Here is a 27,361-nt window from a genome sequence, read left to right as displayed (position 1 = left end):
ACATATGCAACTACAGAGTGGGAGAGATGGTGGCCAATGATATGCTTCAGAGAATAAACAGATCCTAATAATGGCTGGACCCCTCCTCCATGTCAAGGGCTGGACCCCTCTTCCAAGTAAAGCCATCAAGCCCATCAATTTTCACCCAATTTGTTAAACAGTGGAACTTCATGGCTACCCTCCATAATCAGGGCCAGAATATTGCCACTGGCGTGTGGGGGGTGGGCCCGACATGCCGAGGCATAAAATACCACGCATCCCGATGTCATTGCGCGTTATTTTAATATTAAGGCCATTAACAAAGCCATTAAAATAATTAACCACGCTGCCCATCCAACCTTAAGATTGGCAGGCAGGCGAAGAGCCCAAGCGGCCTTTGCATTTTTCAGGAAACCTCATCCATGGGCGGGATGAGGTTTCCTGAAGGTTTTATAAAATAATTAATTAGATTTTGCACAATTCACAAACATGTCCTAGCTGATGAGACACTGTCACATGATGGGACATGTTTAAATAATTTTTAACTTCCTTTATTTAAAAGTTTTATTATGAACTTAATCTCCCTGAGGCAGTTCCGTGACTTAATTGGCCCACCCACATAAAATGGCAGCACGCAGCCGATCGCGGGCAGTGATCGGCTCCGCACCTGCCCCTGCCTACTCCCGCCCAGCCAGCCCAACATAGGTAAGATTCAGCCCGATAAGTAATGCTAACATTTAGGAGAAGATGAAAGAAGTAAGAATACCCCTGGTCCATTGCAGGAAAAACTTTAGCAAATTCCTTAACTGTTAAAGAACTCACAAATGCGGTACTGACGCTATGCTTTGTAGACAACAAGGAGTATTTACAAGTGGCCTGATCAGCAGTACAGCACACCATTAAATTAATGAGTGCATCAACTGACATATCTGGAATTCAGCCTGAATGACAGACTTGGCTTCTAATTGCACTGGAAGCAGGCTGAAGGAGTAGAAACAACCAACCAGCTGCTGTTACTCACTGAGGTTGGAGCAGGTGCAGATCTCGGGGTCATAATCCAAAATCTCAAAAGGTCTAATACCTAATCCCATGCAGTCTGATCCCCGACTCTAGGGTTCTTTGTATGGTGGAGATTGATGGAGAGGGAGCTTGGGGGCCTTGGGGGAAAGCTCTCTTGCTCTTCCTTGCCCATAAACAATGCTGTAAAAGATGCTTAGATTCTCCCAGAAGCAGTCTTCACTTCCCTTCAGTTGCCAGTGTTCCCAGGGTATGGCGACTTTGCTATCCACCATTAAATCAGCAAATAGGGTAAACCTGAAGTTGCCGACATTATTATCAACCCATCTCTTGGGATCGGCCTTTGTTCTGACTCTGTTAAACCAAGAAGTGCACAGATTAGATGAAAGCAAAATACTGCGGATGCTGGAAATCTGAAACAAAAACAGAAAATGCTGGAAAAACTCAGCAGGTCTAACAGCCTCTTTGGAGAGAAAAAAGAACAGTTAACGTTTTGAATCCATATGACTCTTCTTCAGAGCTAAAGAGAAGTAAAAGTGTGATGAAATTTATACTGTTTAAGGGGGGGTGGAGCTTCAGCTGGAAAGAAGGCCAGTGATAGGTGGAGGCAAAGGAGAGATTGACAAAGATATCATGAACAAAAGGACAAAGGGGTGTTACTGGTAGTGGTACTGACTAAAGGAGGTGTTGATGATGGCATAAAGGTCAGAAAGCAGAATGTGGTAATAGCAGGACAAGGGTAAGCACTTTGGAAAGAACAACATGAATAAGTGACAGATGGCCCTAGACGGGGTGGTGTGGAGGGAGGGGACAGTGGTGGGAAAAACGATTGAAAATAGGATAAAAGGTGGGGATAAAACAATGAATAAAAATGAAAATTAATAAAAATAAGAATAAGTGGATAAAAAATAAATATTAAAAAATAAAAATGAATATTGAAAAAAGGGGATAAAAAAGGGGGTGGGGATGGAGGAGAGAGTTCATGGTCTGAAGCTGTTGAACTCAATATTCAGTCCGGAAGGCTGTAAAGTGCCTAGTCGGAAGATGAGGTGCTGTTGCTCCAGTTTGTGTTGGACTTCACTGAAAAACTGCAGCAGGCCAAGGACGGACATGTGGGCATGAGAGCAGGGTGGTGTGTTGAAGCTGGTTTGAAGTCTGGTTGAGATTTTAAAAAATTTTAGTGTTCAAGGCCATCCCAACCCAGTCATCTTGGAGATTGCAATTCACTCCAATCTATTGGCTGGCTGGTAAATTCCTCTAGTCAGCCACCTGAAGTCGACCTCGGGCTGGGTGGCGAAATCAGTGTATTTTATGAATTTTTTTGCTGCATATGTTTTCCTACAGCAGGCTTCATCAAAAATATTAATCAGTTTTTAAACCACAGAATGGACACAGTTTAATTAAAACAAATGTATGAGGTGCATTCCCTGTCAGCTCAATAAACATTTGTTAGAAGGGTGTGCTGCACAGCGCTATCAGCAATGCAGCCTTATAAAATTTATGATTCACAGATATTTCTCAGCAGCTTTGACATTTTGCTTGGGAATGGAGGGTTGAAATATCAATGATTCTAGAGCCCTAATGCAGTGAGACAGTCATAACGGCTCAGCTTCAAGGCATGGCTGAGGGCCAGCACAAACAAACCTGGTGAAAATTGGCAAAGTGAGAGTGCCGGCTTTGGGGCAGGAGACTGATGGGGCCATGCAGATAAAGTCCAAACGTTCACATCTCCCATGCTTCAGAGCAGCAGAGAACAAGATATTCAGATAGTTTCCTGTTCGCTTTTGCTCCACCTGAGTGACTCCCATTGGGAGTTATAATCAGGGATCTAGAGATTGGGTGTAGAAATAAAGGGCATGAACATAAAATTAACAAGCATCCAATTAGATTAGTCCAGTGTGGTGGAAGTGTGCACAGTGTGATGACTTCTGATGCAGAAGCATAACAATAAGGAAAATATGTAATTTCTTTAAAATGTCCAAGGAATCTATCATTGTTTTTAAGAGTGGTTAAAAATGACTTTTAAGAGTTTGCATCAATTGTAAAGGGATCAATTTTAATTTTCTTGGAATAATAAGAAACACTGGTCCATGTAACATGATGACTCTTGACCTGGAAACACTACCAACAGAAAGGAAGTTAAGATGCATAAAAGCCAGGTGACAGACACAGAGAAGACAGACAAAGAAGCTACTGTTGTATAGAACAAGGGAAAGCTCTGGCAGAGGAAAGAACAGAAAAGGCACATTTACAAGGAGCTGTGTGTATAACACAGTTAAACAGGACAGTTTAGAGCAGGGATTGTGAATTGAAGTTTTACTGCTTCTGCTTCAGTTTTACCAGAGCCAACCAGAATGTTTAATGGGGATAATTAAAGAGATAAGATAAAGGACTATGTGGCAAATCTGTGCCATCAAGATTGTCATGAACGCAGCTAAGGAAGTACTGCAGTAGTGTGCTGTTTGGGTGCCATCTGTCCCTGTGGATCTCAGATGGAATACAACTGCCTGTGAATGTGACTCAAGAGCCAAATCAATTGAGTGGGAAGATGATAGACCTTGCATACCAGAGGTTGAGTTAGAGAACTTTGGAACTGCACTTGGTGCCTCATGTCTGCGAGGAGTGTTGCAGATGTTTGTTGTTGTGTAAGATCTGTCTTTGTTGTATTGGCTATTTAAAGTGAAATTTAACTTTTTTATTTGAAGTATCATTTGCCTGTTAATTTATGTTTAATTGGCATTGGTTCTGATTCATGTTAAATGTGATGTGAGGAAAATCTTTTTCACCCAGAGGGTAGCTGGAGTCTGGAATGAACTTCCTGAGAGGGTAGTGGAGGCAGGTTTTATTGAGATATTCAAAAGGGAATTGGATTGCTATCTGAAAAGAAAGAATGTACAAGGTTACAGGTATAAGGCAGGGGAGTGGGAATGCTCATTCAGAGAGCCAGTGCAGACTCAACTGGCAGAATGGCCTCCTTCTGCACAGTAAAGATTCTGTAAAGTACAAGCTTCAAAAAGTGGAATCTTGGTGGTAATTTCTTCATTTAGGGGTCATTCAGTAAATTTGATTATTTTAGCTTATGGTTTCCCCACAGGGATTGAAACAGTGGTGAAAATGTGTTTATCCTGTGATACAGCTAACTAATTATTTGTTGAAAGCAGCAATAAGAAAATCTATACAGCAGAAACATTCACAAAGCTTACTGAGTTGGATTTTCACCCCAAGGCAGAGCTTTAATACTTCATTTATAGAGTACAAATGGTATAGGTCTTGAGGGTTATGAAGTTTCGAAATGTAAAGATGAAGATTATAAGTAAATGATGTCTTTTTAACACCTTGCTGATTTGTCATGTAACTAATGGGAGGCAGCAAGGATTTAGATGCCCTTTCCACGTAGTGGGTCAGTTCAATGTGTTGGGCTAAGGTGGTGTTACCATTTAGTTGGGCTTGGTATTAAGTTTTCATTATTAAAATTTGATTCCTTTACTAGTTATTTCTTCATTTACTAACAGTTTATAGATTACAACATAACTTAAAGAGATTCTGCTCCAACCTTTAAAAATGTCTATAAGTAAACTTGAAGGAGGTTGATCTAGTAAATATGCCAATGAAATATGCCACTTAAAACAAAAATTAGCTGCGATTAAAAAACTTTTAGTCAAGAGATTAATCACTGTTATTTTTTTACTTTGCATGACAGACCCAGTACAGATAGAAATAATCAAAGGCTCTGTTGAACATGATAGTTCCTGAGCTGCTGGGACCTTGGATATGTCATGTCAAGGAAGGCATGATGTAGTGCGTAAAATTAGAGATTAGAAAGGTCTTCTGGAGTTTTGCTTGATTCGTTATGGCTAGAGCAGGGAGAAACTTTGCAGCACCTTTATTTTTAAGAATGGATAAGTTGAAAGAGAGGATTCTACATGGATGATAGAATAATGGGTCTGATGGGATGAATAACCTTTTCCTTATTCCATGCTTACTTATCTTCTTATGCTGTAGACTGAAACTTGAACTGAGAAATGGGGAGGAAAAGCCAAAAAAAAGGAGCCAGGTCTTGGCTTGTACACATGCTTAACTTTGACATATTTTGGATTAGAGTAAATGTGATGGTGAGAGATATAGCTTGACAAAAATCTGTAAGCTTTCAGGGATATTTAATAGCTTTTGTGGCTCTGCTGAATATAAATAAAAGAATAATGAAGGATTCTGAAATCTCAGATAGGCAATAAAAGGAAATGTCAATCGGGGAAACTCACTAATGGACTGGCTTGCTTTACATTTGTTTTTTGCATGAAATGATGATAAAATTCTATTGCAACTAAGGGCTGAAGGGAAATGCCAAAAGTATATTACAGTTTTAACTTACTGAGCTGCTTTAACTAATGACTTTACCATGTAGTGAAGTGTGAAGGGAGAACGGATGTAAATGAAAAAGAACAGAACATGTACAATGAATGAGAGCGATGCTGGCACTTTGTTATGCCCAGCCTTTGGATGAAGTTTAATGTTCTTTCCTACTTGAAAAAATGTAATCTAAGTATACAAAGGTGGCAGCTGTTGTCTGTCTTTCTGCAGGCAGTGCCTTACTATAAAATGTATGTGTCATTTGTTCATAACTCTACTGCTCACAATTTTGATTTGATTTTATCGGGTCATGCGGTCCCCTCCCTGCCAGCTAAAAAGTCGGTGGGGGTGTGGGGGAGGGGGAGAGGGGGAGGGGGGTGGGGACACTACCCACAATCCGGATGCTGGGATCAACATTAATTTCTTTAAGGTGAGATTTCCACCCCTACCTTGGGAGGAAGCCCTACCTTAGAAAGCTGCAGGGACTACAGGCAGTCCTACCATTCAAGGGAGCCCAGGTAAGTCCGAGTCAGGAGTCTCAGTGAGGAGGGGTGGTGAGCTGGGCTCAAGAGGCTGGGAGGAGAGTTAAAGCAGGGATGACCATGGGGGGATGCCTCTGATGGGCCCAGGGGACCTGAAAAGGAGGTCATCTGCGCCCCACCCCACCAACCTTGCCTGACACCAGCCCACACAGCTAAAGCTGCCAGGCTTTGTGCGTGGCACAGGCCTCACTGCACCACAGATAAAATACCAACAGAGGTGGGATGAAGCCCTTAAGTGCTATTAACTGTCCACTTAAGAGTCTCATATGGCTGGCCGACACCTTTCCCTTGCTGCCCCCAACCAAAAAGTTGGTCGTCAGCCCGCCCACCTGAAACCTGGCTGCCCCACAGCAATATTACGCTTGGAGCAGCTTTAATTGTGTTAGAGTGGGACTTCCATACCCATCTGGAAGGAAGTCCCACCCTAGAGACCTACTAGCCAATCATATTGGTTAGCAGTTCTATAGTCCCAGCAATGCCAGGTTCCGGTGCTGGCCACTGCTGGGACGACAGGCAGTCCCCATGGAAAAAGACTGAGGATATCCTGACTTAAAGATAAGTCTGGGGTTTTGGACAGGCCTGGCGGGCAGACCCCAGCAAGTGGGAGGGGGTTGGGATGCCGGGTTTGAGAGGCCTGTGGGCGGAGGGTTAAAGGGGGCATAGGTTCTTGGGGTGAATCCCCCAGCAGAGGTACATCCCTTCCTGTCTGACAGAAGCCTAGGCAGTGAAAGCTCCCTGGACACCTGCCTCACCTTCCCCCCACCGCACATAAATAGTGATGGAGATGGAATGAGACCCATAATTGGCCATTAATTGGCCACTTAAGGGTCTCAATAGTTCTAAGGGCGGGCAGGCTACCTGACAACTTCTCCACCCACCACAATATATGAGACAGATTGGGGATGGGTGGGAAGGTGGTGGGAAGGGCACCCAAATTATGTTACGAGCCCCCACTGCCATCAAATACACCGGCAAGGGGCCATAAATTCCAGACCCTTGTATCTTTGTCCCACCCAGTAATATTTAATTTAGGTGAGCCCACAATGCCTGAGGCATCAGCGTTGGTGACATGGTTCTGGAGACAGATAATGCAACTAGAAATTCAAGCCTTAAAATTTAACAGATATTGTATGCTTTTAGTCTTATAGATCATCTTGCAGCAGCTGGCATCTTTTGGACAAAGCTATTTTGTATTGTGTGAACTTTGAAATTTTAAAACATCCAGTTTTCCATTCTTTGATTTTCATTCTTCCATCTCATTCTGCTTTCACATTAGATGGAAGAGCCTTTACCAGCTTCTCAGCGACACGTTTGCTGTGTTCATTTAAACTATTGCTTTGTCTGTGGAACAGAACTACAAGGTTGTACTTTAAGAGGTAATGGTAACATAGAGGCCTGGATTTTCATTGAGTCATGATGGCTCAGGAGGCCTTTAAAAATGTTGGCCAGGACCCCATTCGGGCTTTCCCAGCCCCATTCCTGGGATTTCCGATTTTCAAAAGTACCTTTTAAGGGTGTGGACTGGTTCAAGTCTCAAGCCTGCACCCCACACTCCCGGCCTGGTTGTCTCCATTGCAGGAGTAGGCGTGACCTAGTCCTCTGCAATTTTCAAGGAGCCTGGCCAGTTTTCCAAAGAATCATCGTTTACGGAACCTCAGAGGTGATGTGAACCATGAACCATAACCCATAAGAGGGAAACTTTTAAAAGCTAAGTTCAAAAGATCCTCCTCATGACTCCCGTTGCCAAGGTATCCATCCCCACCCGTATGACCCCTCATGACCCTTCAGTGAACTATTCCTATGGCTGCTCCGGCCCCCCATGGCAATGTAATCCCCCCACCTACCCTCTAGCCCTGTATGCCACCCACTCCCTATGGCACCTCATGCCCCCCCATGCCAAGGTAAGCATGGGAGAGTGAGGGTTTGTAGGGTTTAGGGATTGGGGGCCTCTCACTCATCTACAGAACTAGGCCAATGTGACAGTGTACACAACCTGCCTGGCTCAGAATCCCCCAGCTCAGTTTCCGTCCTCAGCCTGCTTCCAGCCCATCTCCACCTCTCCACCATGCACATTGCATAGGCAGGCACTGCTGGGCAGGAGGTAGGATCACGATGTCGGGAAATGGTCCAACTTACAATTCCAGCCTTGAAGTTAAAACTCCAGCACTATGTGTCTGTCTTCACAGTAGAAGGCAAAGGCCCAGAGTTTTGTCCTCCGGTCAGGTTCACGGAGATGGAGATTCCCCAGCTCGGCTCAGTGAATCTGTCCTTTAAAATTGGCTGCCCACAGGTCAGATTTTCAGTGGGGGGTGTGGGCTGAAATAGGGGTTGGAGTGGGGTGATCCTGGAACACGTGCAGAGGCTGTCGTGTGCAGAGGCAAACTGGGCACAAGGCCTGCCTCTGTGCTACAGCATTGTGTTTAAATAACTTTAAAATAATAATAACACAAAAATTGTCACTGCAGCCCTTACCCCTCATCCCCCTCAGCCCTCCACACACTCCCTATGCCCCATCCATGCCAAACCATGCCCCCACCCACCCTTGGTTCTTACCCCATTCATGCCAAAGGCATCCTTGGACAGTTCCTTGACAACTAGGCAGCTTTTTTTGACAGCTTGACAGTTCCAATGATTTTGTGCGTAAGAACTGCATAATCATGTTCACCTTTAACAATCCCAAAAGGTGCCTTATCTCTTGCAAAGGTGTCCTGGTACCCTACCAAAGGAGTACTTTACCCTTCCAAAGGGGTACCCTGGCTATCCAAACAAATCCACCCAGTTTAGTCCTCCACTTTCCCGGTCTAATCTGAACACTCCAGCATCCCACTTCCGTGGGTGTAGCTGGCGATTTAAATGGCCATCTGCCTCCACGAATTGCTCATGCATGAAAATTTGGCACAACTGGGAAAACCCAGCCCAAAAATTACATTCCATAAATAAATGGGAACTTAAGAGGCTAACAAGAGTAAGAAACTTAAAATAATAAATAAATTAATAATTAATTTGGAAAAAAATTAAAGGATTAAAAGCTGATGAATCCCTAGGAGCTCATGGCCTACATCCTAGGCTTCCTAAAGAGGTAGCTGAAGCTGGTTATGATTTTCTAAAATCCCCTAGAGTTCAAAATCTGAATGGATGGGAAGTTAATCAATGTAAAACCTCTATTCAAGAAAGGAGGGAAAGAGAAAACAAGGAATCCTAGGACAGCTAGCCTGATATCAGTCTGCAGAAAAATGCTGGAACCTATTATCAAGGAAGTCTTAAGAATGCACTTAAAAAAATCATAATATGATCTGACAAAGCCAACAAAGTTTTATGAAAGGGAAATCATGTTTGACAAATTTATTAGAGATTTTTGAGGTAACTAGTAGGATAGATAAAGGGGCACCAGCAGATGTAGTATACTGAAATTTCCAAAAGGCATTGGATAAGAAGCATGTGGCAGTAACCCCTGCATCAGCAAATGATGACCTATAATGCCCCACTACAACCAAAAATGCATTGCTCGAATTGGACGGTAGTCCCACTTGAAGACTCTCAAAAGGTAAGTGGTAGATGTGAATCACCTGCAATGATGCAAAGCCAAAGATTTGATAGGGTACCCACAAAGGTTTGTGTGGGAGGCACCTTATTGAATCTTTGGCTTTGCATCATTCCCGATGATTCCCGAGTTAACTCGGTATCTTAATTAAAATTGCGGTTTCAGTTTTCACATTCTAAGTCAAAATCTAAATGCTAAACTAAATTTCAGCTTGAGAAATACTTATCAGAGAGACCCAACTTACAAAAAATTCCTGACTTTAGGACTCAGTTTAAGAAGCACAGCTTTTATGAAAACTCTACTGTACACTCTGTGTAGTAGCAAAACGAAATCTCACTGAGGGGAGTTTTCCAGTGAGCTTTATTAGTTTTGGATGGACTTAAGTAAGGTGGGATGTTGGGAGGGCAGCTAGGATGGTGTTGTAATCACCAAAACCAGAGGTAACCAAAGTAAGTTTGATCAGGAGGGCAATAATGCTAAATATGCTACCCTGTGCTGGATGCCCAGGTTTGAACGGAAGACTAGTAACATAATGGCCTGGAATTTCCACACAGCTGCTTCCACTCTGCTCCCACTGTAGCTTTACTGGAAGTCCAGCAGAAACAGTGTTTGTTTCTATCACACATTCTGCCAAGTTCCGGAGGAAGAACAGCAACAGCTAAAAGGAAATTTCAGGCCCATATGCCGATGTGTTTTGCCACAAACTGCAAACTTTAGTCTGCTGGTAACTATGTCGAAGATTATACTGCAACACACTGATTCTTACTGGATATATTTTAATTATAAAAACAAAAAAACTGCGGATGCTGGAAATCCAAAACAAAAACAGAATTACCTGGAAAAACTCAGCAGGTCTGGCAGCATCGGCGGAGAAGAAAAGAGTTGACGTTTCGAGTCCTCATGACCCTTCGACAGAACTTGAGTTCGAGTCCAGGAAAGAGCTGAAATATAAGCTGGTTTAAGGTGTGTGTGTGGGGGGCGGAGAGATAGAGAGACAGAGAGGTGGAGGGGGTTGGTGTGGTTGTAGCGACAAACAAGCAGTGATAGAAGCAGATCATCAAAAGATGTCAACAACAATAGTACAATAGAACACATAGGTGTTAAAGTTAAAGTTGGTGATATTATCTAAACGAATGTGTTAATTAAGAATGGATGGTAGGGCACTCAAGGTATAGCTCTAGTGGGTTTTTTTTTATATAATGGAAATAGGTGGGAAAAGGAAAATCTTTATAATTTGTTGGGAAAAAAAAAAGAAGGGGGAAACAGAAAGTGGGTGGGGATGGGGGAGGGGACTCACGACCTAAAGTTGTTGAATTCAATATTCAGTCCGGAAGGCTGTAAAGTCCCTAGTCGGAAGATGAGGTGTTGTTCCTCCAGTTTGCGTTGGGCTTCACTGGAACAATGCAGCAAGCCAAGGACAGACATGTGGGCAAGAGAGCAGGGTGGAGTGTTAAAATGGCAAGCGACAGGGAGGTTTGGGTCATTCTTGCGGACAGACCGCAGGTGTTCTGCAAAGCGGTCGCCCAGTTTACGTTTGGTCTCTCCAATGTAGAGGAGACCACATTGGGAGCAATGAATGCACTAGACTAAGTTGGGGGAAATGCAAGTGAAATGCTGCTTCACTTGAAAGGAGTGTTTGGATCCTTGGACGGTGAGGAGAGAGGAAGTGAAGGGGCAGGTGTTGCATCTTTTGCGTGGGCAAGGGGTTGTGCCATAGGAGGGGGTTGAGGAGTAGGGGGTGATGGAGGAGTGGACCAGGGTGTCCCGGAGGGAGCGATCCCTACGGAATGCCGATAAGGGGGGTGAAGGGAAGATGTGTTTGGTAGTGGCATCATGCTGGAGTTGGCGGAAATGGCGGAGGATGATCCTTTGAATGCGGAGGCTGGTGGGGTGATAAGTGAGGACAAGGGGGACCCTATCATGTTTCTGGGAGGGAGGAGAAGGAGTGAGGGCGGATGCGCGGGAGATGGGCCGGACACGGTTGAGGGCCCTGTCAACGACCGTGGGTGGAAAACCTCGGTTAAGGAAGAAGGAGGACATGTCAGAGGAACTGTTTTTGAATGTAGCATCATCGGAACAGATGCGACGGAGGCGAAGGAACTGAGAGAATGGGATGGAGTCCTTACAGGAAGTGGGGTGTGAGGAGCTGTAGTCGAGATAGCTGTGGGTGTCGGTGGGTTTGTAATGGATATTGGTGGACAGTCTATCACCAGAGATTGAGACAGAGAGGTCAAGGAAGGGACGGGAAGTGTCAGAGATGGACCACGTGAAAATGATGGAGGGGTGGAGATTGGAAGCAAAATTAATAAATTTTTCCAAGTCCTGACGAGAGCATGAAGCAGCACCGAAATAATCATCGATGTACCGGAGAAAGAGTTGTGGAAGGGGGCCGGAGTAGGACTGCAACAAGGAATGTTCCACATACCCCATAAAGAGACAGGCATAGCTGGGGCCCATGCGGGTACCCATAGCCACACCTTTTATTTGGAGGAAGTGAGAGGCGTTGAAGGAGAAATTGTTCAGCGTGAGAACAAGTTCAGCCAGACGGAGGAGAGTAGTGGTGGATGGGGATTGTTCGGGCCTCTGTTCGAGGAAGAAGCTAAGGGCCCTCAGACCATCCTGGTGGGGGATGGAGGTGTAGAGGGATTGGACGTCCATGGTGAAGAGGAAGCGGTAGGGGCCAGGGAACTGGAAATTGTTGATGTGACGTAAGGTGTCAGAGGAATCACGGATGTAGGTGGGAAGGGACTGGACAAGGGGAGAGAGAAGGGAGTCAAGATAACGAGAAATGAGTTCTGTGGGGCAGGAGCAAGCTGAGACGATCGGTCTACCGGGGCAGTTCTGTTTGTGGATTTTGGGTAGGAGATAGAAGCGGGCCGTCCGAGGTTGGGCAACTATCAGGTTGGAAGCTGTGGGAGGGAGATCCCCAGAGGAGATGAGGTCAGTGACAGTCCTGGAAACAATGGCTTGATGTTCAGTGGTGGGGTCATGGTCCAGGGAGAGGTAGGAGGAAGTGTCTGCGAGTTGACGCTCAGCCTCCGCGTGGTAGAGGTCAGTGCGCCAGACAACAACAGCACCACCCTTGTCAGCGGGTTTGATGACAATGTCAGGGTTGGACCTGAGAGAATGGAGTGCAGTAAGTTCAGAGAGAGACAGGTTAGAATGGGTGAGAGGAGCAGAGAAATTGAGACGACTAATGTCGCGCCGACAGTTCTCAATGAAAAGATCGAGAGAAGGTAAGAATCCAGAGGGAGGGGTCCAGGTGGAGGGAGAATATTGAAGATGGGTAAAAGGATCCGTTGAACTGGGAGAGGACTCCTGCCCAAAGAAGTGAGCCCGGAGACGAAGACGGCGGAAGAAGAGTTCAGTATCATGCCGAGCCCGAAATTCATTGAGGTGAGGGCGTAAGGGTATGAAACTAAGTCCCTTGCTGAGCACTGAACGTTCAGCATCGGAGAGGGGAAGGTCAGGGGGTATAGTGAATACACGGCTGGGGTTGGGATTGGAAGATGGGGTGGGGATGGAGGGACAGGCAGGGGTGGAGGGTCCTAGATGGGTGTTGGTGTCGATGAGTTGTTGGAGCTTGCGTTCCTTAGCACTTGAGAGAAAGAGAAAAAGTTTCTTGTTGAGGCGTCGGATGAGCCGAAGGATAAAATGAAACTGGGGGCACGCGCAGCTTTGAAAAAGGGTACGGCGGTGCTGCTGGAGGGAGAGGTCGAGTGTGTTCATATGGCGGCGCATGGCACTGAGAGTGGATTTCAGAATGTGACGGGAACAGCAGTCCGAGAAACGTTTTATGTCCCGGAGATACCTGTAATCCTGGGTGGGTTCGAAACATGAGGGGTGGAATTTCAGTTGAAATCCATGTGGGGTAAGTCGGAGACGGAGACAGTCACTGAGAAAGGAGATATGGCTGTGAAAGCGGGTTTTAGTAAACACCTTGTCAAACACTAGGAGAGAAATGGAAAGCAATGAAGGTGAACAAGGCAACAGAGAAATCCGGAAATCTTGTCGCAGAGAGGAACAGAACTTCTTCAAGGAGGTAGGCATTTCTTGAAGAGCAGTGGCAGTCATCTCCGCCGATGCTGCCAGACCTGCTGAGTTTTTCCAGGTAATTCTGTTTTTGTTTTGGATTTCCAGCATCCGCAGTTTTTTTGTTTTTATCTCTGTGTTTAATTGACTGCCACTGCTCTTCAAGAAATGCCTACCTCCTTGAAGAAGTTCTGTTCCTCTCTGCGACAAGATTTCCGGATTTCTCTGTTGCCTTGTTCACCTTCATTGCTTTCCATTTCTCTCCTAGTGTTTGACAAGGTGTTTACTAAAACCCGCTTTCACAGCCATATCTCCTTTCTCAGTGACTGTCTCCGTCTCCGACTTACCCCACATGGATTTCAACTGAAATTCCACCCCTCATGTTTCGAACCCACCCAGGATTACAGGTATCTCCGGGACATAAAACGTTTCTCGGACTGCTGTTCCCGTCACATTCTGAAATCCACTCTCAGTGCCATGCGCCGCCATATGAACACACTCGACCTCTCCCTCCAGCAGCACCGCCGTACCCTTTTTCAAAGCTGCGCGTGCCCCCAGTTTCATTTTATCCTTCGGCTCATCCGACGCCTCAACAAGAAACTTTTTCTCTTTCTCTCAAGTGCTAAGGAACGCAAGCTCCAACAACTCATCGACACCAACACCCATCTAGGACCCTCCACCCCTGCCTGTCCCTCCATCCCCACCCCATCTTCCAATCCCAACCCCAGCCGTGTATTCACTATACCCCCTGACCTTCCCCTCTCCGATGCTGAACGTTCAGTGCTCAGCAAGGGACTTAGTTTCATACCCTTACGCCCTCACCTCAATGAATTTCGGGCTCGGCATGATACTGAACTCTTCTTCCGCCGTCTTCGTCTCCGGGCTCACTTCTTTGGGCAGGAGTCCTCTCCCAGTTCAACGGATCCTTTTACCCATCTTCAATATTCTCCCTCCACCTGGACCCCTCCCTCTGGATTCTTACCTTCTCTCGATCTTTTCATTGAGAACTGTCGGCGCGACATTAGTCGTCTCAATTTCTCTGCTCCTCTCACCCATTCTAACCTGTCTCTCTCTGAACTTACTGCACTCCATTCTCTCAGGTCCAACCCTGACATTGTCATCAAACCCGCTGACAAGGGTGGTGCTGTTGTTGTCTGGCGCACTGACCTCTACCACGCGGAGGCTGAGCGTCAACTCGCAGACACTTCCTCCTACCTCTCCCTGGACCATGACCCCACCACTGAACATCAAGCCATTGTTTCCAGGACTGTCACTGACCTCATCTCCTCTGGGGATCTCCCTCCCACAGCTTCCAACCTGATAGTTGCCCAACCTCGGACGGCCCGCTTCTATCTCCTACCCAAAATCCACAAACAGAACTGCCCCGGTAGACCGATCGTCTCAGCTTGCTCCTGCCCCACAGAACTCATTTCTCGTTATCTTGACTCCCTTCTCTCTCCCCTTGTCCAGTCCCTTCCCACCTACATCCGTGATTCCTCTGACACCTTACGTCACATCAACAATTTCCAGTTCCCTGGCCCCTACCGCTTCCTCTTCACCATGGACGTCCAATCCCTCTACACCTCCATCCCCCACCAGGATGGTCTGAGGGCCCTTAGCTTCTTCCTCGAACAGAGGCCCGAACAATCCCCATCCACCACTACTCTCCTCCGTCTGGCTGAACTTGTTCTCACGCTGAACAATTTCTCCTTCAACTCCTCTCACTTCCTCCAAATAAAAGGTGTGGCTATGGGTACCCGCATGGGCCCCAGCTATGCCTGTCTCTTTATGGGGTATGTGGAACATTCCTTGTTGCAGTCCTACTCCGGCCCCCTTCCACAACTCTTTCTCCGGTACATCGATGATTATTTCGGTGCTGCTTCATGCTCTCGTCAGGACTTGGAAAAATTTATTAATTTTGCTTCCAATCTCCACCCCTCCATCATTTTCACGTGGTCCATCTCTGACACTTCCCTTCCCTTCCTTGACCTCTCTGTCTCAATCTCTGGTGATAGACTGTCCACCAATATCCATTACAAACCCACCGACACCCACAGCTATCTCGACTACAGCTCCTCACACCCCACTTCCTGTAAGGACTCCATCCCATTCTCTCAGTTCCTTCGCCTCCGTCGCATCTGTTCCGATGATGCTACATTCAAAAACAGTTCCTCTGACATGTCCTCCTTCTTCCTTAACCGAGGTTTTCCACCCACGGTCGTTGACAGGGCCCTCAACCGTGTCCGGCCCATCTCCCGCGCATCCGCCCTCACTCCTTCTCCTCCCTCCCAGAAACATGATAGGGTCCCCCTTGTCCTCACTTATCACCCCACCAGCCTCCGCATTCAAAGGATCATCCTCCGCCATTTCCGCCAACTCCAGCATGATGCCACTACCAAACACATCTTCCCTTCACCCCCCTTATCGGCATTCCGTAGGGATCGCTCCCTCCGGGACACCCTGGTCCACTCCTCCATCACCCCCTACTCCTCAACCCCTTCCTATGGCACAACCCCTTGCCCACGCAAAAGATGCAACACCTGCCCCTTCACTTCCTCTCTCCTCACCGTCCAAGGACCCAAACACTCCTTTCAAGTGAAGCAGCATTTCACTTGCATTTCCCCCAACTTAGTCTACTGCATTCGTTGCTCCCAATGTGGTCTCCTCTACATTGGAGAGATCAAACGTAAACTGGGCGACCGCTTTGCAGAACACCTGCGGTCTGTCCGCAAGAATGACCCAAACCTCCCTGTCGCTTGCCATTTTAACACTCCACCCTGCTCTCTTGCCCACATGTCTGTCCTTGGCTTGCTGCATTGTTCCAGTGAAGCCCAACGCAAACTGGAGGAACAACACCTCATCTTCCGACTAGGGACTTTACAGCCTTCCGGACTGAATATTGAATTCAACAACTTTAGGTCGTGAGTCCCCTCCCCCATCCCCACCCCCTTTCTGTTTCCCCCTTCTTTTTTTTTTTTCCCAACAAATTATAAAGATTTTCCTTTTCCCACCTATTTCCATTATATAAAAAAAAAACCCACTAGAGCTATACCTTGAGTGCCCTACCATCCACTCTTAATTAGCACATTCGTTTAGATAATATCACCAACTTTAACTTTAACACCTATGTGTTCTATTGTACTATTGTTGTTGACATCTTTTGATGATCTGCTTCTATCACTGCTTGTTTGTCGCTACAACCACACCAACCCCCTCCACCTCTCTGTCTCTCTATCTCTCCGCCCCCCACACACACACCTTAAACCAGCTTATATTTCAGCTCTTTCCTGGACTCGAACTCAAGTTCTGTCGAAGGGTCATGAGGACTCGAAACGTCAACTCTTTTCTTCTCCGCCGATGCTGCCAGACCTGCTGAGTTTTTCCAGGTAATTATATTTTAATTATACTTTTTTTTAAAACTTTAGCTCGGTTTGTATGGTGCAAAGCAGAGAAATTCGATCGCTGAGTCACTGAGTTGTAAGCAGATCATCTCCTCTGCAGTTCAATTTATTGGAAAAACAACAAAGAATGAATCATTAGCATTTACCGGAATGATTTCATGTTGATGGACTGATGATATATGAGATTGTATTCTCAATTGCCTTTTGCCAGCATCATTAATGGGAATGCCAATATCCTGGTATTCCCAAGTACGAGGTGATTGATGCAAATTGTAATATAAATGATAGTTGTTTTTGGATCAGTATTTGGCTTTATAAATTATATTACCTGCCTGGATAAAAACATTACTAAACTATTCAATCAGCATTCAATTGAAAGGCATGTGCTCAAATAAGCATTAGCTCAGTGTAGAATCAATACTTGTGCTATGATTGGCTATCAGAGTGTTGTAAAATGTCTGGCATACTCAATTTTAATTATAACCTATACCTACCTTTATTTGAGGACTGTGCTTTTTTCTTCTTAGGCAGTCCCTCTAGTTTGTGGATGATTTGCAAGGGACCAAGGTTCAATGGGTTCTGACATAGTTGATAAGTTAATTCCATGATTTACAGACTCTAACCAAATGCGAGGCAGGCGCTGCTTGGAGGGTTGGCTAAGATGAGCTGTTGAGAGGTTTGTGCGCTCACTCCAATGCCTCAGCTCAGTCTCTGCATGTTCCCTATGAAGTTGCTTGTTGTGTTTGGTGTCTTCACAAATGAACCTTCTCCATTTGGCTGGTCACATGCCAGGGTCTCCCATGAGTCAACAGGGATATTTGCCCTCACTCAGTCCGCAATGACTGAAGTTAGAGTGATCTTAGTTTTGGATTGAAGGCAGCATAGGTTGAACAGTTTCCCACCTGTTCTGTAAATTATCTTCATGCGTGTGGATAATTTGCTGGAGGTGAGGTGCAGTATTGCAGTGAGGAAGTTTGAGAAGATGGTTGGTGCATTGGCACAGCCTTTTTGACTCCAACCTTGACTGAGATAGGGTTTGTGGTAGTTCCATTGGTGAAAATCATGGCTTGCAGGTAATTGTGGAGTAGGCAGAGGATAGGACAAATTTCTGAAGGCAGGAAAATTTGAGGAGGATACTCCATAAGGCTTCATGGTTAACAGAGTCAAAGTTACCAATGCTGTACCACTTCCTACTTCATTTCAAAGCTATTTAGCTCTATGTTTAGAGGTTTAGATAGCTTTTAAAAATGTGAAGATAAATTGATGTTTGCTTACAGATGAATGACAGAGTTTAAAATCCAAATAATAGTAAAAAAAATTAAAAATGCATGCAGGTCTGTAAGCATTAGAAAAATGGACAAGTTAATGTTTAGGTTGTGACTTACTGTAGGGGTTCTGAAACTTTTTGCTTCTGAGGCCCCACTCCCTCCCATGATATAAAAAATTCACATTCCCCCTATAATACTAGTATATTTTCTGTATAAAATTTAGTTACCATAGATCACGGAGTATAAGTTAACCCAGCTTATATAACGATCCCATTTTCTTGGCCCGAAAAATCATGCTTTTGCATATACTCAGCATATAAGCCAACCCCTTTTCAACTATGAGATGCTACATCCAACTTAGCAGTCAACCTCAATCTTTCAGCCCCAACAAATGGATTTTACTTACTGGTACCTTATAACTGGGTGCAAAGGATCAAGCGTGCAATACAGGCTATGTTGCAACAAGTGTGAGAGTTTAAGACCCGCCCCACAGAGCAGACCCTGTGTAGCAAAGCACAAAGATGGTGACCATGCACTTCTATACTCTGTGTATAAGTCAACTCCTATTTTTTGGAGGGACTTTTCGAGGCTTCAAACGTCAACTTATACACCGACATCTCTACAATACAATTAAAAATAACAAATGTCTCCTTTGCCTTTCATGTTTGGTAATTAAATATCTCTGTAATTTGGAGGGTTTCAAAGATTCAATGGACAATGCTTGTGCACAAATTGCACACTGCAATGAGGTACACCTCTGCCTCCAGTCGAATAAAACTGAAACCTAAGTAGCTTTCTGCATCTTTCCTTAATTTTGTTGGGTTAATGGCAGCTTTTTTTTACTCACACCTTCACTTCCTCAGAGTTCTTCATCCCTTACAGTTGAATTTGATGGACAAAGTTCTGTGTCATCCTTCTGTGGGTTCTGTTGGTTAGAAGCTGACGGTTGAATTAAAAATGTATCCATGTTTGGTATTTATTGGTTTTGTTTAAAAAATTGTTCCTGTTCTTTGAGTTTATCTTGCTTCCATGGAAGTAGCTCTATTATACCTTACATAAAACAGGGAACATATATAACCTTAGAAAATATTGAATTTTACACTTTCATCATGAAACAAGCATGCATCAACTAGGAATGGGCATCAATGCCCACACCCCAAGAAAGAAAATATATGAAAAATTATTCACTCGAATGGTGAGTAAAGCATGATACCACATCCTCAAGTGGGTGAACAAATGGGTGAAATACCCTACAAGGATGATGAAAGCATCAGATACCTTAGTTGGATGAAGTAAAGATCGGATATCCCCAGGGTGCAACATGTTCAGTTAATCATTAACATTGTTATAAAACCATGTTTTACATTGAAAATGACTTTATTTATTGAGTGAGCTGAAACCAGCGGATAAGTTTAAAAAGACTGAATAACAGCATTTTAATTGGCTTAAACAGCAGTTCTAAGTTGGCAACTATATTTACATAGGTTAAGCTACAAATTACAAAGCCATCAGCAAGGTGTCAGGCTATCCAGAAGTAGCCCACAAGAGACAGTCAACTTACACGATGGTGAATGATCCATCTCCTGAACCATTCACAAAGCACCCAGACATAACCTGTATTTTAAGCTGGGTGTGGACCAAACCATTAGACTTAATCACTTTGGACAATGGACTCAGCTGAGAAGGGAACCCCACAAACCATAAAACCCAAACAATGGACCTGGAACCAGCCTACTATGATCATGTTTGGGTAACTGGCCAGTTTGTGAAAGGGGATCATGTGAAAAGCAAACTAATCTTCTTTGTGTTTTAAGAAAGTGCTTTTATTCAGCCAGTCAGAGTGAGACCAGAAATACCCTGAGTTGGCACTTACTCTCACCAGCCATCCTGCAAGCTTATGCCCTGCCTGCTTCTGGGCCAGCTACACACTTCTTAAATGTTCACACAGAAGCTGCTGATTCCAGAAGAAAAGACAGAAACTGTTCATTGACATCTTTAAATTGTCTCGACGCAGAATCCAGAAAGACCATCGAGCCCAGTCTGAAACCATCCAAGTCATCAATTTACAGAATCTATATACAGCTGACTTTTTTTGGACTCAAACAATTTCACCTACCCTCCCACTTTGTAACTTACTTGTGTGTGCATGTTTGAACACTTGAATGCATGTGTGAGTGAGAGTTGGAACATTTTTATTATTTTATTTAGATTAGATGTTAAGAACAATAAATACTATTCCCTTTTCATTTAAAACTTACAATAAAATCTGACTATGTGTGTCTTTTACAGTAACAACATTTAAAAAGTTAAATACTCAGTGAACTGGCAGTTAATTCTTTAAAAAAAATCACTTGTCATAGTTAACCGAGGGATTGAAAGAGAGAGGAGCCATTCCACCACTCCTCACCTGACTGTAACAATATCAACTCCAACCCCCAACCCAATCCCTTGCTGAGGGGACCTGGGACATATCTAGAATTCATGGTCTTACTGTCTGCAGGTAAGTTGCTAGGTCTTTCCCTATATGGCGTTGTCTTTCTCCAGATGTACCCTTCACCTCCACACACTGTTTTAAAATGACTCACTGTTTCAGACGTTGTGTTGCTGCTAATAGCTTCCAAATTTTGTCCACTTTCCAGTGACCTCACTATGCTGTGCACTTATGGGGATGTGTAGATTTGAGAATGAGTGCCACGATATTTCATGAGGGCACAAAAATGCAGATCCCTTGAAACATTCCCACAGATCCCTGGTCGACACCCCTGTCTAAGGGACTTGGTAGTGAACATGGGTTCTTGTCTATTTCTGGTGTGTCGCACTGCTAGTGTTTATTTTCACATGCTGCTATGTTTTATGTCAAATGATCACTTACCTGGCAACTTCCCTCATCCTTGCCCTTTGAGCAAAGGTACGTTTTCCCATTTCTTACTCTTTAAACTTGACATGGTGGCAAATCTCATATCCAAAACATTTTAAAACATTTGAAAAAAAATCCAGTGCACAGCTACAACCACAATGTTAAAAATTAATTATGCCTTGTATAAACTGAATATTTTTTGATCCATACACATGTTAAAAGTATTGCTACTATATACCATGAGACTCCAGCAAGAACAGATATGTCTTGCCTTTTCATTCAGCAACAAACAATATTAATGGAGGTCGATCTGACTTTGAACCAGAACCAACTGCCTAATAACGAAAATTTAAACGTTTCAGGATTACTGTACAAGGATTAATTACCGGAATGTTATGTTATCACAGTTCATTCCTGATCATGCTCAAGCAAAACGTACTGTTAAGAGAGCTTATCACTACATGCCTTCTATGCAATTAACCTTTAACTTTCATTGAGTTACTGACTGGATGCCTGCTGCAGCAGAGTTTATTTTGACTTAAAATTAATTACAAGATAACTTCTGCATTTTGAAAGAACATTATTGATACTGAATGTATGCAGAGAAGGAGAGACATCTTCGATTCTTTCCAGTAAGCCAGAGCCTTGCAATTTTAAACAGTGAGCAGAAAACACTGTGTGAGGACAATGTACTGTCAGCTGTGATAAATAACCAGTTAGTGGGGTATTAAAGACCAGTTGAAAGTCAACAGAAGGTACCCGTAAAAAATCTTTATGCTGTGAAACAAGAAGAATGCCTTGCTTTTGATCCAATCGGACAGTATTGGCTAATAGGGATCATTGATTATTTACAGCGCTACCTGGACACTTTTTTAGTCACATGCACTAATTTAAGTTGAAGCTGCCCTGCACACACTCACATAATGCAGGTAAATGTACTTCACATGTATATACTGAATTAACAAATACCTACCAACATTCTGTAATCAAGGAGGTAAAGCACTCACAACAATCAAAAAACACTCACATGTTCTCTTTTTCATCTTACCATTTTATCAACAAACAAAAACACAACAATACCACCCAATTATCTTTATTTAGCCTTTTTAAAAAGCTTTCATCCACATAGCAACCTCAGCCAGAGTCTAACTTCTCAGGGGTCGAATGATATCATAGCCAGGAATTCCAATTACACCCCTTTCCAGATCTTTCTAGTTTCACTTTGTATTTAAAAGGATATCTCACAAATGCAAGCATTTGCAAAGTTCAGAGTTCATCACAGCCCTGAGAATTCTGGGGTATATAACTGAAGGGTTGTGCAGTGAAGTTATGAGGTGAGGATGAGGATTCTAAACTTGAAGCATTGGAAGATAGAAAGCCAATGTAACTTACTTTGGATCAAGGTGAAGGAGATTTAGGACAGGATATGTACAGCAGAGCTTTGGGCAAGAAAAGGTTTATGGGGAATGGGATGCAGCTTAGAAAGCATTGAAGTAGTTAACTCTCGAGATGATGGAGGCAAATATAAGGCCTGCAGCAGTTCAAGCTAAATTTTTAATTTTATTTTATCCTCCTTCAGAGCAATTGCCTAGAGCAGGTGCAACTAATACATGCCAGGATATTTACTGTTGCCAGACCTAAATCTGATTCCAATTGGTTCACTCTCTCCCTGATACACTTGGAAGAAACTTTACTACTTGATAAGTGCTACTTGTAACATTTTATTGTGAAGATGTGAAGATATTTGTTATAGCCAGTTTAGCCCATTTTAGGAGAAAAAGGTTACAGAAAGCCAGAGGTATGTTAATCTATAAAAGTAATTAAATGCATTGCCACGACAATGTAGAAATATTTCTGAAGCAATTCTGCACAACATTGCTGATGAATATGAAGAAAGCTCGATTTTCAGTTAAACTATACTGTCCTCAACCTGGGGTTTCCTGGGCACAAAAAATGGACAAATGTTCCACTTATCAGCCCTAACCTTGCTTGTCTTAAGGAGCACAGTGTGCACAACATACATGGTTAGAAAATAACAGAACATAGAGTATTAGAAAGAGGAGTAGGCCATTTAACGTCTCAAGTCTGTTCCACCATTCAGTGTTATCATGGCTGACCTGCAACCTGACTTCATACAGCCTTTGCTCCATACTCTTCAATATCTTTGATTAGCAAAAATCTACAAAGCTCAGATTTAAAATTAACACTTGATCTAGTACCAATTGCTGTTTGCTGAAGAGTTGCAAAATTCTACTACTCTTTGTGTGTAGAATTGCTTCCTAATTTCACTCCTGAAAGATCTGGGTCTAAATTTTTAGACTATGCACTGAGCTGTAGACTCCCCAACCAGCAGAAATAGTTTCTATCTATCTTTCGGATTTGTTCCTCTTAATATCTTGAAAAGCCCGATCAAAGCACCCTTAAACCTGATAAATTCCAGGGAACACAACATTACTTTCTGTATCTGTCCTTGCAATTCAACCCATTGAATCCAAGTGTCATTCTTGTAATTCTGCACTGCATTTGGTCCAAGATCAGTACATCCATCTTCAGGTGTGGTGCCCAGAACTGCCTGCAGTCCTCCAGATGTGGTCTAACCAGGGCTTTGTATAGCTGAAGCATGACTTCTACTCCGTTGTATACTAATCCTCTAGTCTAGATGCTATCACTCCATTAGTCTTCTTGATTATTTTCTGTAGCTGTTCATGTCATTTCAAAGATCTTCATATATGGATCCCTATGTTTCTTTGGACCACCCACTATTTTTTTACCTTTTCACCATTTAAAAAGTACTTGGTTCTATTCTTTTCAAGTCAAAAATGATGACCTCATATTTGCCTGCATTAAAATCCATTTACTCATTCACCTAAATCATTAATACCTCTTTGTAATTTTAAGATTAATCTACACTACTCACAATGTTGTCAATTTTTGTGTCATCAGCAAACTTGGATTATCTTTGATTAGCTTTCTATCCCATCATCTAAGTTTTTAATAAATATGATGAATAGTATAGGTCACAACACAGACCCTCACAAGACACTGGTTGTCACATCCTGACAATTATCTCTAAACTTTGTCTCCTGGCACTTAGCCAATACTTTGCTTTCAATCTTGCGAGCCTCAGCTTTAACTGACAGTATCTTAGGAGGGGCTTTCTGAGACGCCTTCTACAAGCTCATATAAATAACATCCATAGTTGTTTGACCTGTCCGCTACTTTAGCCACCTCTTCCAAACAAATTCCATCAGGTCCATTAGGCATAACCCACTCCTTACAAATTTATGCTGACTCTCTCTGCTCAGCTGAAAAATTTCAAGATGTTCAGTCACTCTATCATTAATTATAGACTCTAATAATTTTCAGACAACATACGTTAGGCTAACGGGTCTATAATATTCTCTGTCATCTTTCTTAAATAACGAAATAACATGCACAATTTTTCAATCCAAAGGAACGGTTCCCAAATTGAGGATGTCAAATGGATTCATGACCAGGGGAAAAAAAAAGTAACTCTGGTGCTATTTGTTTGGCAAAGGGCTATAGAAGGGAAAAATCAGCCCAGGCACTGTTGCTGAGTACAAACAGAATCAGGGCTCAGCTTGCACAATCAGATTGTCTGCCACAAATCATTGTCTGCACTCACACAAAAATAATACCCACTTCAGCGAGATTACAGGCAAGAGCCTATAGAACTATACCATTGGATGCATGAGTGTCTACATGAAAGGAGGGGAGAAAATTGGAAGAAAAAACTAGACTTAGCTTTGCAATTTTTTCTCTGAGCTGATTGTCAGATGTAAAGAAGTGAAAGAAATCATGCTGGGAGCTATTGAATGATTGACTTGGAGCTGAGGCCTTGATTTTACTAACATGGGATGAATTGACCATAATTTATTAATATATTTCTGATGTGGGCCATAGCTTAAAACACAGATGGTACATTGACTACATAATTTGCATACTTATCAATCTTATGAGATTTCTATAACAATGTTCAACTGTTTGAGTGGACTTGAAATTAATTTCCTTTAATACATGCCAAATTAGTCAGTGTTTAAACTTTGATACGTGGTGTAATTGGGATATGCAAAGGGGAACAGAGGGATACTGATTTTATCTCATTCAAGAGAAAGAACTTCATAATTCACTTGTGACTTTGTAGCTGTTGAGTTATAAAGTCTTCTTAACCTATGAGAAAAACTCAATTTATGTAATGTCTATTTCTGTAAGGGGTATTTGAGTTTGGTGTGATTTGGAATGGAATCCCTCCAGAATCCCACTAAATCTACTGAAGTGTATGATGAAGTTCAGGTCATCCATCTTCTAAATCTGCCAGGCAAAATATAATAATTTGCACACAAACAAATTTTTAGTAACTTCATTGGGCAAATAGAATTAACTGCATGGATGTATTATTAAAAGAGTTTAACAACATACACTTGCCCATTCTCCTCAAGGTGAAACAAACCCCACAATAAGCCTTCCAGAGAAATTTTACTAAGAATCAATTTAAGATTATCAGTCAAGCTCACAATGTGGCTCACTTAAGCTTGCTACAAGCTACATATATTCATAAGCTGGGACTTGACCTCTGCAGCAAAAGGAACATGTCCAGACATTGGCCTTTTTTAAAATTAAACAAAAGAGTTCCCCGGTGCATTCTCCATGGCAATGCCTCGACCAGAGCTGACTTGTAAACCAATTAGCACCCTTTTCTCATGTAGTGTAAATTGTTGCCAACATTGAAATTTAGCATTCTTGCAGCTGTCCTGATGAGTGCAAGATGTAAAACTTCTTCAACATGTCTCAAGTTCTGTACCACCCAAGCAACAGTTTTACTAACATTCACTTGCTGGGTGAGAAATCCAAAGGATCAAGTGGAATACCAGTTTTTGATACTGCCCTAATAGTACTTCCCACTGACTTTGGGCTAAGCTAAGACAAAGAGGGGTGGGGTGTGCAAATATGGTCCTGTATTAAAATCTCTCATGCCTCAGAGGACCTGGACACTGCCACTTGCTTTAGCCTTCACATCCCCTAGTTAAAATCAACCCTGCTGTTTCAAAAATGATTAGCTAAGTGTTAGAGTAAGGAGCCATTGAAATGTGAGACTGAAGTGTTTGGTAAATCTTTTCTTATTGGTTGCCTCTTCTGTTGTGGTTGCATGCAGGATTTTCACTATCTGGTGCATAATGGTACAGAAAGGTGACTGCAATGTTCAGTAAGTTAAATTGACATGACACCATTGAGGCCTTTAACTACATTCAGAATATATAATTACATGCTTCTGTTACCTCTCCTCTCAGGTGCAATTCTGAAATTGCCTATCAGTTTCTGGAGCATGGTCCAGTTATTTGATTTGTGTTTCTTTTTATTTTCCTTCAGGATGGGATGGGGTACCTGAGAGTTACAGAAAATGGAATTCGGCTGGAAGGAGAGTCTGAGTTTCTTTTCCCATTGTATGCCAAAGAAATTCGCTCCAGAAAGGTATGTAGTAAGTACAAAGAAAATTGCATAGAATTTCAGTGAAACGAGACCATTTAATGTTAGACATTATTAAGGGATATGAACTTGTGAAACGTTAAGCATTTCAATAGCTTGTAAATAATTATTGCTGTTTCCTGTCCAAGCTCAGCAACAACTTATCTTTATATAAGAGTAAATTTGGTGATTTAATGCTTCCTTTGCAAAGCTTCCAAAGCTGGGAGTGCACGCAGCAGTATACCTGATTATATGTCAATTAACGGGGTGATAATTTGAGAGGGCGGAGAGGTTGAAGGTGACCTTTCTAATGCTCCATGAAATGTAATAATGGGTTTAAAAGACTGGAAATTACAGTTGATGATCTTATCTTACAAAAGTTGAACAGGCTTATATCAAATTCCTCTCTCGGCTTTTTCATTAAAAACATTTCCCAGGTTGCTACCTACATTAAAATAGTAAATGGATGAATTGACATAAAATAGGCTATTCAGGCCCTTGAGCCTATTCTGCCATTCAATTAGATCATGTCTGATCTGTGTTGTAACTCCATCTACCTTCTTTGGTTCCATCACCTTTAATACACTTGCCCAATAAAAGCCTATAAATCTTAGGTTTCAAATTTTTAAGTGACCTACTTTCAGACACTAAAGGACTGCTGCCTGTCCTACAATGGCAGCCCCAGGAGAAAGAGAGACTAACAGCACAGCAGTAATAAAGTGATTCTGACACTTGACCTAACACTCACAATTACCAACTCAGATAATAACATTGTATTGGAGGCAAGTATAGAATTGAGGTCAGCGCATGGTAAGTCATTCTCCAGGGGCAAAGGGCAGTTTGTTTGCCTGCTCACCGGAGGGCCGTGTGGCAGAAGTGCACTGTTGCAGAAG

The 27,361-nt window shown here is 43.1% G+C and overlaps 1 protein-coding gene across 9 annotated transcripts in view; it reads left to right on the top strand.

Annotated features, from left to right (window-relative positions):
- The window catches only part of sgcg (sarcoglycan, gamma), a 1,081,295-nt gene that overhangs the window by 509,028 nt on the left and 544,906 nt on the right, over positions 1-27,361 (top strand). For all 9 annotated transcript variants that reach the window (XM_041199459.1, XM_041199458.1, XM_041199454.1 and 6 more), the window contains one exon: positions 26,373-26,474. In XM_041199459.1, the coding sequence (XP_041055393.1) occupies positions 26,373-26,474 (102 nt within the window). The remainder of the gene's footprint in view (positions 1-26,372; positions 26,475-27,361) is intronic.

The sequence above is a fragment of the Carcharodon carcharias genome, chromosome 11 (assembly GCF_017639515.1).
Source record: "Carcharodon carcharias isolate sCarCar2 chromosome 11, sCarCar2.pri, whole genome shotgun sequence".
Lineage (NCBI taxonomy): Eukaryota > Metazoa > Chordata > Chondrichthyes > Lamniformes > Lamnidae > Carcharodon > Carcharodon carcharias.
This window is presented reverse-complemented; position numbering and strand designations above follow the sequence as displayed.